The sequence below is a fragment of the Dipodomys merriami genome, unplaced genomic scaffold, assembly GCF_024711535.1.
Source record: "Dipodomys merriami isolate MVZ:Mamm:240054 unplaced genomic scaffold, mDipMer1.0.p SCAF_49, whole genome shotgun sequence".
Classification (NCBI taxonomy): Eukaryota; Metazoa; Chordata; class Mammalia; order Rodentia; family Heteromyidae; genus Dipodomys; species Dipodomys merriami.
In genome coordinates, this window is record NW_027206057.1 from 9,571,737 (window position 1) to 9,588,456 (window position 16,720).

The following is a 16,720-nucleotide window of genomic DNA, read 5'->3' on the forward strand; positions in this document are numbered from 1 at the left end:
CTGGGTGTCTATGAAGGATGACCTGTTTTCTCTTGACCATTAATAGCTTACCAGACCCTTGGCCAAACCAGAAAATTGCTCTATCAAGAGGTGCTAAGGTTAAATAGATGATGTCAGACATACATTTTGCTTCATCATATTTGGTTTATATCTAGGCAAAGGCAAAACAAGACCCATTGGTGTTCTAAAATCATGATCATGGTTAGGCAGGTTAGAACCACAACTGACTTACTAGGACCTCACAGTGACTGAGCTGGAGTGATCCTCACCCAGTCACTACTCTCAGGACACTGGAAGAGTGGAATGAATGAATCTGCAGGTATCACAGACATTTCAGTGACTGTGGGGCTTCTGCCTTACTTCTCTTTCCTCCAGCACTTTGTCAGTGAGCGTAAATATGATGAAGAGCTTGGGAAGGCTGCCCGATTCTCCTGTGACATAGAACAGCTGAAGGCCCAAATCATGCTCTGCGGAGAAAGTGAGTTTTGCATACGTGCTAAATAATTCTGTGTGAGGAATCTTGCTGCTGTTTGGAGTTGATATAGGAAATGTCAGGTATGCAGTCCCCTGGGGGACTACAGCGAGGTCTAAAGAGATTTAATGATCGAAGGTCATGACACAAGTCACTAGAAATGTCAAGATTTGAACTTAGACTCTTCAAATGCCACTGCCCATCAGTAAATCCCTGGGATTTATTAAGCGGAACAGACCAGGTCAACTGGTTTATACCTTCTGCAAACTTTACTAAGCACTGCCAGATAAACTGCTCCTCTGATTTCAAAGAGGCCCAGTTCTACAGAGACTGTTCCAAGTGAGTGAGTTTTCCTCATCACTTGCAACAATCAGCTATTGTGTTGGGCCCAGCTGTCCTGTATTCTGCTCCATGATGCCCTGAGCTCCCTGCCCTCACCCCGGGCTCCTCATGCTGAGTGAAGCCTGCAGATAATGAAAGACTTCACTTCAGTCATTAGCTTTAGTCTTGTTCCCTATTAAGCTTTAATTAGAGAAGCTAATGTGCAACAAAATTGGCTGCAATTTTTTCCCCTACTCTAGCCCACCCACAAGGAGCTAGATGTAAAGTGGCTTTGAGGAGACCACAAGAAGGCAAGAAGGACCACTGAGGATCAGAACAAATCCATTGCTTCATAGTCAGATGGACAATTGAGACTTGACAGCATTTTTTTCAAAGTAGAATTTTTTTCTCTAATTATAAGAACTGTAAGTTTGAACTACACAGTATCAATCTATGTTAAATAGATCATGAGCATCATACTTTTTACTCCATCCAGTATAATACAATGAACTATGCTAGGTATATACATACATAGTAAAATGATTTATTTGATTACTTTATAATAGATGGTAGACATTTTTTCATGTTAATATATTTAACTGATAATTATGTTTTTATTATATGTATTATATTTAAATCATTTAAGTATAAACAATGTAACCAGTTCTTTGATTGTGGCTTTTGTTTCTACTTTTTCACCACCAAAACAGCAATGTTGTGAGCAAACTTGCTCCCATATCTTTGGCTATTACCTAATTTTTTTGACTGCTTTTTTTTTTGCAGGGGTGGGGGGATAGTGGTGGTGATGGCACTAGGATTTGAACTCAGTGCCTCATGCTTACTTACTTGAGCATGCTTACTTACTTAGCCCTTGACTGCATTTTTTTTAGATGATTACTTTTGCTCCCTTCCTTATTAAAGAATCTGTTTGCCATCTCCATCCCCCGGTGTCTGCCCCACCCCTAAAAAGTGAATAGTCTTGGTTCACAGTTGGAAATTCTGCCTAGGCAGCTTAGTTCCCACTACAGCCAGATCATGAGCAAGATGCTGTTGCTGAGTGACTGTGTTCCACTGATCTCAGATGGAGTGGGAGGTGTTACCACACCCGATTTCCTCCAAGTGCCATCTAGTGGGAGAAACTGTCCCTTACTAAATGACACATGATCCATATGAAAGAGCCTCCATCTCAAATGTTTGAAACAGGGCTCATTCTTTCTTGGCTTTGCTGAGGACACATTGAGTGCCCACGGCTACTGAATCAGAAGTAGTGTGGTCTTTGATTTGCAGGGAATATGACCCCATGCAACCAAAGGTGGTAAACCCAAGAACCACCCAAATCCCCTGGTTGTGTTTGGACAGCCCCAAATTGCTGTTACACCATTCCTACAAAAGGAAAGGGCTAGAGCTATGTCACTGTCCTTTCCACTCCTAATGTACTATGATCACTACTTAATCCTCTCACAGAACCCTGGGATTAAGTGTGATCCAACAAAGGGAAGAGAGAAAATTGCTTTTAAAATTTGGTGACAATTTTTAAGATTCAGAGAAAAGTCATACTGTCCATTCTGACAGTCAAATCCTGGTAAGCTGTGAGAGTAAAGTCACAGTTTTATCCTTGAATTGATTCTTCTGCCCCTCTTTCAGCATAATCACATAGAAATCATCCCGTCAGAAACTACCACTTTCAAAAACAGCAGGAATAGCAATAATAAATGCTGCACAGACCTGCCTGAGCCTGAGCTTGGCAGGGGTCTGCTGATCAGCCTGCCTTGCCTGTAGCATTGGAAATGGTACACGTCACATTTGCAGTGGGTCTGCATAAAATGGGGCTAATAAAAGGCTATATAATGTAGCTCCAGTCTAATGGAGTATAAAAGATTCATTAGGGTCTGGCAGGCCTGGTCCTATCATCAGAGATATTCAAGACCTAGTGACAAAATTCCCAACACAATGTTCTCCCATCGCCATATCCTCAGAATATTATGGCTCTAGCAGCCCAAATGTCTGTGCACCTCTTGATCCTTCTAGGCTTCTGCAATTTCAACTAGTATAGGGGTATAGCAAGGACAGCAAGAATGAGTTTGGTAATGGGCAATCTAAGAGGCAAAATGCATTTACAGTCAGTACCTGAGAGGGAAACTCAAGGTTTCATTATCACACTTCTCTTGGTGGTTCTTGAACTAAAGAATAATATTTAAATTGCTTAGATATGTGTTATTTCTACAAATGTCTCCTAAAGTAGATGCTGTAGCTGTAATCATTGTTCATTGATTCTCACAGGAGAAATTGGGTGGTCTCTAAGCACCAAGGTGCCCTTTCAAATGACATCTTAAAAAAAAAACAAAAACATACATTTCTGTAGAGCGCCTGCTAATTTCTTCAACTCCTAGCACTTCCTAGTGGGGTCAGCCTTTAACACCAAGCCTTTCCTGTTGCAGTCACACATCCAAAGAACAACTATTCCTCAAGAACTCCCTGCAGCAACCTGCTGCCTCTGCTGAATGCTCATGCAGCATCCTCTGGCAAACAGAATAACTTTGTCCGGAAATCATCCATTCACAACAAGGCCTTGGAGGGGAAAGCAGCAAACCCAAAAATGATGAGCAGTCTTCACAACACTGCTGATCTCTCTCACCAGGCTATGCCAACTAACAAGCAGGTAAGCCACCCTGGGGAGTGAGGTGCGGGTCTCCTGGTGCTGCCTGTGGGGTCTTATAGACTATGGTGAGTCATGCCACGGAAGACAATAGCAACAGCTAGCTGTGAGTTCTCTGGGAAGCTCACTCCAGCCCCAGAAGTACTGTGTGGTCTCCTGGGACTTCCCCAGTATATCCAGTATACACTTCATTGACGTTTCACACATGGAGGAAGAGGTCACTTGATAGCATGGACATCCCCAGGTTGTCACCATCCCCAGGTCCCTATTATCAACTCACATGTGGCTGACATCCACACAAAGACACAGACACAAGATTCAGAACTGGGCCACTGAGCCTATTAGAGAAAAACCAAGTCTTTGGTTTCATTTTTAAGATAATTCAGTTCCCACTTTTGTTTCATGTTATTAGTAAGAGGCCAAAAGTTAGTGCCAACTATTCTTCTTCTCTTGGGATTTCAGTAAAGGAAATGCATTTTGAAATTACTTTATTTGTTCTTATCTACCATGGCTTCTCAAAGTTTTCAAAGGTCAATTTTCCATCCCTTCCTGATTCTCCACTTCATCTTTAAGAACTGATTCTTCCCTTATGGATGGAGAATGAATTATTTTAATAATGGCATTTGATTATATAGGAGTTAGGCATGCTACTTTTGTGATCACTGACACTCTTTTTTTTTTCTTCAATATTGCAAAGTGCTGATTTTCTAATGGATACTGTTTGCTCTTATTGTCTTCATCTTTTAAGAGTTCCCATTAACAACATTGACAGGCATGTCTCTGATCCTGAATGTCTTAATGGGCTTTAAAATAGCACTTTGATAAGAAGAAGTCTATACATTTGTAGCAGAATCTATTTTGCTGGCTATTTACACTGCTTTTGTTCTTTGCTCATAACTAAACACCATGATAATACTGTCTAAATTTTTTTGGGGGGGGTCCGGTCATGGGGCCTGAACTCTGGGCCTGGGCGCTGTCCCTCAGCTCTTCAGCTCAAGGCTAGCGCTCTACCACTTGAGCCACAGTGCCACTTCCGGCTTTTTTTTTTTTTTTTGCTTATGTGGTGCTGAGGAATCAAACCCAGGGCCTTGAGCATGCAAGGCAAGCGCTCTACCACTGAGCCGCCTTCCCAGTCCTAGTGTCTAAATTTTAATCTAAGAATTTTCCTTTCTAAATTTCTTTAAAAATTAATTCATATTAAAATATTAAAAATGGGGCTGGGAAGGTGGCTCAGTGGTAGAGTGCTTGCCTTGCATGCATGAGGCCCTGGGTTCGATTCCTCAGCACCACATAAGCAGAAAAAGCTGGAAGTGGCACTGTGGCTCAAGTGGTAGAGCGCTAGCCCAGGCCCAGAGTAAGGCCTCATGACCAACAATAAATAAATAAATAAATAATTTTAAAATGAAATATTAAAAATGCTATTATGTCAGTATTTTTTACCCAGTATCTTAGCCTTTTAGGTGATGGCCTCATATAAATTGAAATATCCTTATGTATCACTTACATATAAAATATCCTTATATGTACTTATAAAAAATTTCCTTATGCATAAAATACAACAATTATACATCCTTACAGAACACTACAGACCCAAACAAAAAGGGCCTTAGTACTTCAGAGTAACTCCTTCTGGCTGTCTCCAGCATGGTGAGTTCAGTGAGATCAAGGAGACATGACCACTCAGACACTGTACCCTCCTTTCTGAACTTCAGTACTTTTAAGTACTCAAGATACTGGAATTCTAGTCTCATATAGCCCTGAGCTACTCTGTTTGGACCATTTTTCTGGAGATACATACATACATATTTGTTCCTGGTAGAGAACCACCATTACTCTTCCATTGTATACCTTTCATTTGTTATAACCTTTCATTTGTTTTTACTTGGTCTACTTTTTTATCTGGCTTATGTTTCTTAACCTCTCTTTTGGTATTAGTAATTTTCTTATATGTTCATTTGTAAGACTATTATGCTAAGATGAAGGATCGTGGGGCTGGGAAGATGACTCAGTGGTAGAGCGCTTGCCTTGCATGCCTGAGGCCCTGGATTCGATTCCTCAGCACCACATAAGCAAAAAGAAAAAAGCCGGAAGTGGCACTGTGGCTCAAATGGTAGAGTGCTAGCCTTGAGCTGAAGAGCTGAGGGACAGCGCCCAGGCCCAGAGTTCAGGCCCCACGACTGGACCTAAAAAAAAAAAAAGATGATCATATCAACCTGACCTTGCTTTTGTGTTGCCATATTCTTCTGAAGTGTAGCTGTAGCTTCAGTTTCCCTGTGGTTATTAGTGTTTTCTCTGGATTGCTAATATCTGACATTTTTCTCTTTTTTTTTGCAGAATGGACCTTCTAGCCAAAGACGAAGATTTAATCCACAGTATCATAACAGGCTAAATGGTCCTGCCAAGTCACAGGGCAGTGCTAATGAAGTTGATCCAATGGTGAAGGGCAACAATCGGCATGAGCACAGAAGACAGCCACACAATGGCTTCCGTCCCAAAAATAAAGGTGGCGCCAAAAATCAAGAGACCCCCTTGGGGACCAAACCCCCTGAGGTCCCAGTGCATACTGAAAAGCCCCGGCGAAGGCAGCATGTTGGAGACAACAGCGAGGCCAGGCCTTTCCGGGGTAATGTCAGTAGGGTTTCACAGTGCAATCTCTGCCCCACAAGAATAGAAGTTTCCACAGATGCCACAGTTCTCTCTGTCCCAGCTGTGACACTGGTGGCCTGAGCTAGGAGAGAAGAGCAGGTTTTGCTCAGTTCTGGTTCCCTGCCCGAGGTGCTGACCCAATTCGCTGCCAAAAAGAGAGTCAATCAGAATATATAAACCCTGTATGGTTGTGTCATCCTCTCTTAATCATTTTTACTAATTCAAATACTCAGCTCTAGCTTGCTTCGTAAATTTCATGGCTTTGCTTGATCTGTTGATGCTTTTCCTCGAGACTTTGCAGCATTGTAGCCAGACAGTATTTACTCATTTGTTAGGGAAATCAAGGCGTGGCTGAAGATCAGAGCTCAGTTAGCAACCTATGTTGTAGCCGTGATGTCAATCCATTGATTGTCTTTAGAGTTAATGTTGAAAAATACTCTTCATGATCAGACAAACATGATCTGCTGAAGACACATGTGCTTTTGTAAAAAATTAACATCTGGTGTTTTCTGAAATATATATATATACATATATTCCTTTATTTGAAACAAATTAAATATGCTGCATTTGACACTTGGCTTGTTTCTTTTGTCGATGCCTTCCTTTATTATTGATGGTTTTCTGTAGCACTTTTTAGAAAACTAGAGACTGGAGATTTCCTTGCAAAGTTCTGCACAATACTATTTCTCTTGGAATAAATAACCTTTCAGATAATAAAGCATTTTTTAGGATACAGATAGGTGATACATACTGCAGTCATCTTAGACATTATATGGCAGTTGGTAACCCTGGTTTGGAGTAACATGAATCTCAACTCAGTCTAGCTTGAACAATAAGACCATTCATTGATTGGTTCAATGATTGAGAAATCCAGCATCAAAATATGTGTTAGGTCCTATTTGATCAGGGCTACAGATCCTTTCTCTTAGTTATCTAAATTATTTCTTTCTCCTTCAACTGATAATATATTCAGAATGGTGGCAAACAGTTGCCCTCTTTAGATTCTTAACTTCATACTGTCCAGAAAACAAAAGAAGCTCTCCGGGTAGCCTATAAATGAAATTTCACAGAAATTCCAACAAAGATTGCACACCATGGCTTGTAGGCCTGATTGTAAACCCATTGAAAGGAAATACTCATTAACATAGCCTAATTAAAGCCCACCTCCAGTGCCCAAGATGGGTCAGCTCCTCAGGTAGGAGCCACAGAAGGGCCATATGGAGAAGGGCTATTGTTACCGCAGCGAGGAGGAGCATATAGGGTGGCCCACACACCAGAGCCCTTTGGTCCCCTCCGTTTGACATCAGGGCTTCCATGACCACAACATGTGCCCTCCACATTTGTCAACCAGCTACTTTCAAATGCAAATGCTGCTTTTCAGTTTCATGTTAAGATTGTTTTCTGGCAACCCAGGTTCACTCTTTTTTTTTCCCCCCACAGAGCACCCCTAAGCCTCCAAGCCATGCAAGCATCCTTTTTTTTTATGCCAAGTACAGGGGGATGTTTGCTCTCTCTCCTTCTGAGGTCTCTGGGTGTACCCAGAGATTTAACAGGAATTCAAAATGTCAAGTCACATTCCAGGAAGGAAGGAAGAGTTGCTCATTCAAATAAGAAAGATGAATGTTCAGGACTGCAGTCTCTGCAGTCTCTGTTTACCCCATCTGAAGCCTTGAATTTATATTTTACAAGTCAAGAGGAATTTACACAACTTTTGTGTAGCAAGATTTTGCTCAGCCCCTGTAAAAATGTCAATTGAAACGTGACAGCTTTAAAAGATAAGACAGATCATTCTTGTAACAGAAAAGAAAATAGACTTGCCAGGTCAAGAATGTACCTGCCTTAGACCTAACCACACTCTTTAAATTAACCTTCCCTGGCTGCCTCAGGTTACTCTGGAGTTAAACAAACTCACATTCCTAACCACACAGCAAAAGCTTAGCTCACTGAAAAGAAACCAAAGAACTTTGGAAAGAGACAAAAGAATGCATAAAAATGTTCAGATCCCTTTGCTTTTTTCCTCTAGATTTTTGCCTTAGCATTTAAGTATGTGAGAGTTTGTAACATATTTTTTAAGTAATTTCAATATTTAGTTCCTATGTCAGGCCCATTTCTCAGAGCTTCATCGATTCTTCTATGATAAAACCATTTGTTTGATCATAGAGCTCTCTCTGGGTCATATTCTGACATTCTTTTAAAATGTTCTAAATTCCTTTTGAAAATCTAAGAGCTATGAACACTCTAATCTCCCTACATAATGTAAAAAGGTCAACAGAATGGATCTTTCTTGTTGTAACATCTCTCTTGTGTAGAAGTCAGAACAGTTTAAAAAGATTATAAAACTTCAAAACTCAACTACCCTGTACCACATAGATCTTAGACTAATCTGTGAAATCTACACTACGTGTTGTACTCCCAAATTTACAAATCTACATTTCATTTGAGAATCTCCATATTCTAGCTATCTTCTATACTCAAAGACAACAAAGCACAGGAATTTAAACATTAAGTCACTACCAAATTCACTAGTGAAGGCTATATCATAGTTTGGAAGAACAACAAGTCATACAACTAATCCAATTTTTTTATCTAATTTTATTTTGGCTTTGACTTTTTTTCTTTCTTCCTTTCTTTTTCTTTTTCTTTTTTTTCTCCCTAGTCCTGGGGCTTGAACTCAGAGCCTGGGCACTATCCCTGAGCTTCTTTTGCTCAAGGCTAGCATTCTACCACTTGAGCCACAGTGCCACTTCTGGCTTTTTCTGTTTATGTGGTACTGTGGCTTCATGCATGTTAGAGAGGCACTCTTATCACTAAACTACATTCCCAGGCCAACAAATCCAATTTACAGCTCAGTTCAAGAACTGTGAATTCTGCTAGCATCGGAAAAAGAGAGTCTAATTAAGCATTCTTACAGAAGGGACATCAAACAAGGTTAATGGGAAAAGTGACCAAAGTTTTTTTTCCCAAAATAACAGATGGAAATTCTGACTTTCAAAAAGACTAGATTTGAACTGAAGTCTTAATCATAAGAATAAGGGATTAAAAGCTTATATATTTCTTATCCTAGGCCAGTCTGATGAGGAATTGGGAGTCTGATCCCCATTTACCTAGAGAGATGCCTGAATTCTACACTACCTTCAACAAAGAGCTACTTACTTCCTTTGTACATTGTCTGCACTGCTACCTGTGTAGAGCTCCCTCTTGTGCATATCAATAGTAAAAACTTTCTCCAGAGATGATGCATGAAATTATCAATTCACACTTTGCTTTTTAACCAAGTTTGCTCCAGAGGCCATACCTAAAATCCAGCATAGTAGAGCTAGGACTCCAGATTTCCCCACATAGCAAAAATACAGCAGCAAAAGTGAGCCATTTGCTCCCAAATTTATGATGCAAACTATAAAAGCAAAAGAAAGAATAATTATTATTCAAATAACTGGCTAATACATTTCTCCAACACATTCCTGAAAGGATTGAGCCAACTTAATTGATCTAATTTTGAGGGAGAAAAATGGAAGAGTTGTAAGTCCCAGAATTCCCATCACTTAGCTAAGAATTTGAAGTACAATTTTAATACTACTTTTGTAAGTCATTACAAGGATTTTTTTCCCCATTCTTTTGCTTCTTCTAACAAGCCTTTGTAAATCCTAAGATGGTTTCTTTTTTTTTGGGCTATTCATAGTTTTAAGGAATCAGTTCCCATCCACGGAGGCAGATCAGCCAAAAGCAGTGCTTAATCTCATTATAGCAGCCCCGCAGGCAAAGGCATGCTGGGCTAGATCTAGTTATTCTATCTGAGAAATACACAATGTTGCTCTCATCACACAAGCTTCTTACAAGTTTTTTTTCAGGATTAATTTTCAGAAGCCTTTGTCTGAACTCTGCTTCATCCCAGGGCTCAGAAGAGCTCCTGGGGCTACAGCTAGGTTCAAGTTTCACAGGAGAAATTGCTACACACTACTTTCATCGAAGAGTACAGTTCTAAAGCAAATTTGTTTATTTGTCTGGAAAAGGGTGAGGATTTCTGACCAAAAAAATAAAATAAAACAAAAAACAAAACAAAACTCAGAACCATGACTATGATAACTACCATAGGACTTACAAATCTGTAAAAAAAAAATCATTTCAAAAACTTGGGATAGGGGCTGGGAAGCTGGCTCAGTGGTAGAGTCCTTGCCTTGCATGCCTGAGGCCCTGGGTTCGATTCCTCAGCACCACATAAGCAAAAAAGAAAAAAGCCGGAAGTGGCACTGTGGCTCAAGTGGTAGAGTGCTAGCCTTGAGCTGAAGAGCTGAGGGACAGCGCCCAGGTCCAGAGTTCAGGCCCCATGACCGGACCCAAAAAAAATATTAAAAAAAAAAAACACAAAAAACCTGAGATAGTTATGTTTGAGTGAATGCCACCAACACATACTAGCCAGACAATAAACTGCCCCGCTGCCAATACCTAACACAATAGTAAGAACTCAATAAATTCTGATTAGAAGGAAGAGAAAGATGATGCCAATGAACGTTCAATTCAACACTTCTAGATAATTCTGAAGTCTAAAATGGCCTGGTAAAAGAATCCTATAAAACAGTTTCTGATAAAAATATATATATATATATATATATAGGAAGAAATAATAGAGAAACTCAAGCCCTGCCCCTTCAACAATCTTCCAGGATTCAAATCCAAATCCACCATCAACTACCTGTTTAAACTTGGGCAAATCTGTAAACATGTAATTGCCTTGGCTTCTTTTTGGGTAAAATGGGAAAGAGCAAATAATCATACCAACCATGCGTTTATTTTAAGGACTAAATTAATATTTGCAAAGTACTAGGAATAATGCCTGGCACTTTATATGGGTTTCAGAAAGGAGATAGCCAGAGTGATATGATGAAGAAGCTTTATAAATTCATTTAGAAATATATATGTACATATGTACATATATACATAAATAACTTTTAGTACTGAGATTGACTACTAAAAAGTAATAACTCTAAAGAAATTTAAGAATAGCAGACACAGATATGGAAGAACCACAGTATCCAAGGAGAGACAAAGTAAAGAAGAGCTTTCCCTCCTCCACTTCCATCGCTAAAGCTGACTTTTGGACCTTGACCAGGAAGATTGGCTATGGCTCCTCAGCCCACTGAGGTGCTGCAGGCCAAAACTGGCAAGCAGGAAACACTCCTAGATTCCTGAAGAGTAGCAGGTAGCACCCCTAAGGGATTCTCACCAGCCTACCAAGAGTCCACCTGTTGGGATAACACTGAACTACTCACTGGAATCCAGCCATGGCACCAGCACAACTAGCATAGAAGCCACCCAGGAGCCCTGGAGAGCACCAGGTAGCATCCCTAAGAGATTCTAATTTAGAATCTACCTGTTGACACAACACTGAAATCGCTGGGAATCCAGCCACAACACTGGCAAAAATGGCCAAGAAGCCACGCACCCAGGGACTGCTGTTTCTCAGGGAGCATGCGGAGGATGCCACCAAACTAGAAGCTGTGCAGCTTGAAGCAGTGCTTGCTGGGAAATGAGAGTCTTTAGGTCCCACACCAAACCAATCCCTGCTGGAGCAAGAAAACAGGAAGGCACAGGAATAAAAACTCCTTCCTCCCATAGCTTCCTTCCAGTAAAGCTTAACATCATGTCACCTGGCAAGAGAGGTGTTTACAGGGTGTGGTTCCAGTAGGACAATCAAAATTTATGAGTGAAATATGGTAACTAACATTCCCTTAGCAATTTAACAGTACTTGATAAATATATGATTTGATAAACATGATACCCAACGGACATATAGAAGATGTTTTAAGGACCATCTGGCTCATCTCAGTAGTGATATTAACAAGATCCTTTAAGAGCAGGCCTAGCCTAGTATGCAGGCATCTGGACTTTCAAGTAAGAGAACATGGAGATGAATTTTGGATACACCACATGCTAGGAGCCCAGAAGCTTACTAAACACCTCTGCGTTTTAGTTTCCCCAGCTGTGAAATGGGGATAAAACTACACTATAGGTGAGTATAGCAAATAAATGAACATATAAAATGCACAAGAGTACAGCTGAGTTTTCTAATTGCTTAGAAAAGCAAACAAAACTTGGTTTCTACAAAAAAACAAGAAATAATTGGGAGCTAAGAAGATAGATTCCTCCCTCACTGGCAGACCTGAAACAGTGCTTGTTTATATAATCCTCTTTCTCAGTGGATCCTCAAGGATTCATTCCTGCCTGTGATTGCCAGCTCCAATGTTCTCTTACTCATCTATACCTCTACTAATTAGAAGAGCCAATTCTTGGATCTGGTTAATTCACCTAATTAGAGCAATGGTTCTCAATTGAGGACAATTCATTCCTACCCCCTCACATCCACAGGAGTTATCTAGAAAAGTTTTGAGATAGTTTTAGTTGTCACAATTCAGACAAAGAGGTGCTGAGCAGGAATACTCTACCTAAAGGGTAGAATATAATCCTAAAGATAAAAGAATTGGGGCTGGGAAGGTGGCTCAGTGGTAGAGCGCTTGCCTTGCATGAGGCCCTGGGTTCGATTCCTCAGCACCACATAAGCAAAAAAAAGCCGGAAGTGGCGCTGTGGCTCAAGTGGTAGAGCGCTAGCCTTGAGCTGAAGAGCTGAGGGACAGCACTCAGGCCCAGAGTTCAGGCCCCATGACTGGACACCCCCCCCAAAAAAAAAAAGAAAGAAAGAAAAGCTCAGGGAAAGCTCCCAGGCCTTGAGTTCAAGCCCCATAACCAAAAAAAAAAAAAAAAAAAGATAAAAGAATTATCTGATTCAAAATATCAACAGTGGCACTATGGAGAAACCATAATCTAGAGGCTTGAATGTACCTCCCCCAAAAGCATGTGATGGATATTAATCCCCCATTACTACAGTCATGGGAGGCAAGGCTCAATGAGAAGTAGTTAGGGTATGAGGATTCCACATCTATGAATGGACATTGCTTGTTAGAAGAGCTTGAAGCTGTGACTTCAGTTTTTCTCACTCTTCTGCTTCTAGCCAGGCCTGCACTAGATGTGGGGCCCTCAGTCTTGGGCATCCAGCTTCCAGAACTGTAAAAAACAAGTCTGTTCTTTATAAATTACAAGTCTCAGGCACTGTGTTATAGCAAAAGAGACTAAGGTAAGAAAGTACTAGGGATTTGAAGAAAGGAAACAGTGATGGCATAGTCAAGCATGAACACAGTAGCTAGATTCCTCCACCTATACTCAGGTCTTAACTGGTTCCAAACCATGTGATTGACCTACAACCTGGGACATTCTTTCTGACATTCTTAGGTTATTAATTGCAGCTACATTCCAACTGGGAATTCTCAGCGCTTTCCAAATAAAGAAACAGGGGATGAATTCTTGAAAGAATTGGCATTGAAGCCAGTGAAGAAACAGTGGCAGAAGGAAGCATATTTTCCTTTTTTAACTTTTGCAAATGTATTGTCTTTTTCTTTGGTGATACACTCCTTGCTTTTTAAAACAAGTTTCTCTTCTAAGCCCAGATCCCCAGATTCATACCTGGAGCTCAGCAGAATTTTAGTAATGAGGGCTTTGGGGTGAAAGAAGAAAAAGCATAAGAAGCAACATTATAAAATGAACAGCTGTTAAATAAACAAGTAGGGCAGAATACTGACTGACAGTTACTATAAAATTCTATTTGTGTTAGCCACAGCCTAATATCACAAACAGTCTAGCTAGCAAATATGAATGTGTATGGCTTGTCTGAGGCAACACACATGTGAACAAAGAAAAATTAGGTTATGTGTAACAATGAAAACCATGTGTATTTCATGAGGCTGACAGGACTCTAAGTGGAAATGGCCCCTTTGAGACTACACCACCAACCAACTTCCGTTAATATACAATTCTGGAAACAGCTGGAAACCGACTTTTTTTTCATGCTAGCTATTCATGATGTTTCTTTTCTTGGCTGAACTATATGCTTGAGATTGCGCATACTAATTGCAGTTCTCAACAAAGAATCTCTCATCTAGTATTCACTGACTGGGGTAATGGCAACTTGTTGACAGTTTTCAAGGGAAAGTTTGAGAACATAGGAAAATAACAGTATTTTCCTTATTTGAAACATTCCTAGCACACTTATGAATACACATATGCAAATCATTTGGAAATATTTTTATTTGCTTTAGTCTCTTTTCCTTCATTTCCTCAAGTTCATATTTTCTACTGGGTATCTGGCCATGAGACCAAATAGTTAAAGGAATGAAAAGGGAATGAAGGTGAAAAGCAATCCCTTATAAGACAACCTCTTATTGATAAAAATGATAGCAGTCTTTCCTTTACAGGACAGGCCTTGGTACACACTCAAATCCAAAGTAAATGTAAATCAAGTCTTCCTGTGTATGAGCTGGATACCAGTGGCTCATGCCAGTGACTCTAGCTATTGGGAGCCTGAGATCTGAGGATCAAAGCCACCTGAGCCAGGAAAGTCCATAAGACTCTTACCTCTAGCTAGCCACTGAAGAGCTAGAAGTAGCGTTGTGGCTCAAATGGTAGAGTGCTGGCCTTGGCTACAAAAGCTCCAGGGCCCTGGATTCAAGCCCCATGTCCAGTACACACACACACACACACACACACACACACACACACACACACACACACACACACACACACACACACACACACACACCCTGGATTCAAGCCCCATGTCCAGTACACACACACACACACACACACACACACACACACACACACACACACACACACACACACACCCTGGATTCAAGCCCCATGTCCAGTACACACACACACACACACACACACACACACACACAAATTTCCTACAAGCAAATTCTCAGGAAAAGCTAAATATGCTTGTAGGTTAATCCCCTCTTTAAAAAACGAAGTTTAACTCCAGAAAGCAGTATGAAGATTCCTCAAAAGAGAGCTTCCCTATAAGCCAACAATCCCACTCCTGGGCATTTACCCAAATGACCACAAACAAGGCCACACTAATGCCACCAGCACACCCATGTTCAGTGAAGCATTATTTACCATAGCTAAAATACGGAATCAATCCCGATGCCCCTCAATGGATGAATGGATCAAGAAAATGTAGTGTATATATACACAATGGAATTCTATGCTTCCCTCAGAAAGAAAGACATTTGCCCCATCCATAACGAAATAGGAAGACTTGGAAAAAAAAATATATTAAGTGAGGTAAGCCAGACCCAAAGAAAGGCTGCATGATTTCGCTCATTTTTAATAACTAGAATATGTCTACAAATCTACAAATTAATCCAATAGATAGTAAAAGACAAATAATTACACTTGGACATGATTAATCAAACAGTACTCTAAGCACCACACGGTGAGAATAAAAGAAGATATTCTGAGGCAAAGATCACAATAGCGCAATAGCTATGTGCGTATGACCATATAAAATGATGCTTATCGAAATGAGCTCCAAGAAATGAAAACAAGAGGTTTTTGTTATTGTACCATTGTCAGTTATTTCTTTTTTCTTTCTTTTTCCTCCCTTTGGTTTATTCCCTATTGCCACTGTTTTTTATTTCTGTACTGTGTCTTGTATATAACTTTATAAGATTTGTGGAAGGAAAGGGGAATCACAGAAATGGTGGGACAAAGGGTGAGCCAATTCAACACTGATACCCACTAGGAACTGTTGGAAATGAACTTTGCAATTTAGAGGGAGTTGGGGGGGGAGTAGAACCAAAAGAGAGAGGGGGTAACACTATTCAAAAAGAAATGTACTCATTACTTGACTTATGTAACTGTAACCCTTCTGTACATCACATTTACAAAACTTAAATTTAAAAGAATACATGAAGAAGTGATGCTGTGGCTCAAAGTGGTAGAGCACTAGCTAAAGAGCTCAGGGACAGCGCGCAGGTCCAGAGTTCAAGCCCCATGACCAACCAAAAACAAACAAAACAAAAAAAGAAAAAAGATTTCAATAATTTTGAACATTAATTTTTTTAATCAAGGCATAGCTGAGTAAGCACTAAGCCACATTTAACCATAGGTAGAAATGAGTCAAATGTTTCAGTACTAGCACTTGCTAAGGAGGCAATAGAATTCAGTCTGTGAAGAGAGAAACTGCATCAGCAAAGATGATTCACTAGAGTAAGGAGAGGAGGTCCTATTATTGCTTTCCTCTCAACAACTATCAGGAAGTACTTCCCTGGAATCTAGTGATGAATGTCTCTAAATAAAGTAACTTATAAATTGCTTTATGAGTTATATAATGATGATGGTCATTATTAATAGCAATTATGGTTATTAATAGTTGTTCTCCTGCTAGCAGAAATTCTGCAAGGCCAGAAATCAATTTGTGTACCCCTTGCAGATCACTAACAGAAAAATGGTCTACAGTAATTCTGAGCCTGGAGTTGCCCTCAACTGTACAGAAATTTATTAAAAGCTTCCTATGTATCAGTCCCTACAGGTACAGAAGAAACAGTTTCTAGCTAGAAGACAGACACATAATGCAATGGTTTAATATATTCCTGCTCAAAAACTTCCCAATACTAAGCACACTCACAGGCTTTTCTGTTTACTTCTTCCCTCTAGCTTTTCCTTGAATCAGATTGATGCTGTGTCATTCTGCAGAAATTGGATCATGGGGCCAAAAATGAGAGTATATG

At 40.2% G+C, this 16,720-nt stretch overlaps 1 protein-coding gene across 12 annotated transcripts in view; it reads left to right on the forward strand.

Annotated features, from left to right (window-relative positions):
- The window catches only part of Spats2l (spermatogenesis associated serine rich 2 like), a 167,246-nt gene extending 160,574 nt beyond the window's left edge, over window positions 1-6,672 (forward strand). For all 12 annotated transcript variants that reach the window (XM_069995762.1, XM_069995763.1, XM_069995754.1 and 9 more), the window contains 3 exons: window positions 376-478; window positions 3,232-3,452; window positions 5,784-6,672. In XM_069995762.1, coding sequence (XP_069851863.1) covers window positions 376-478; window positions 3,232-3,452; window positions 5,784-6,176 — 717 coding nt within the window. In that variant the 3' untranslated portion in view covers window positions 6,177-6,672. The remainder of the gene's footprint in view (window positions 1-375; window positions 479-3,231; window positions 3,453-5,783) is intronic.
- Window positions 6,673-16,720: the final 10,048 nt, after the last annotated feature.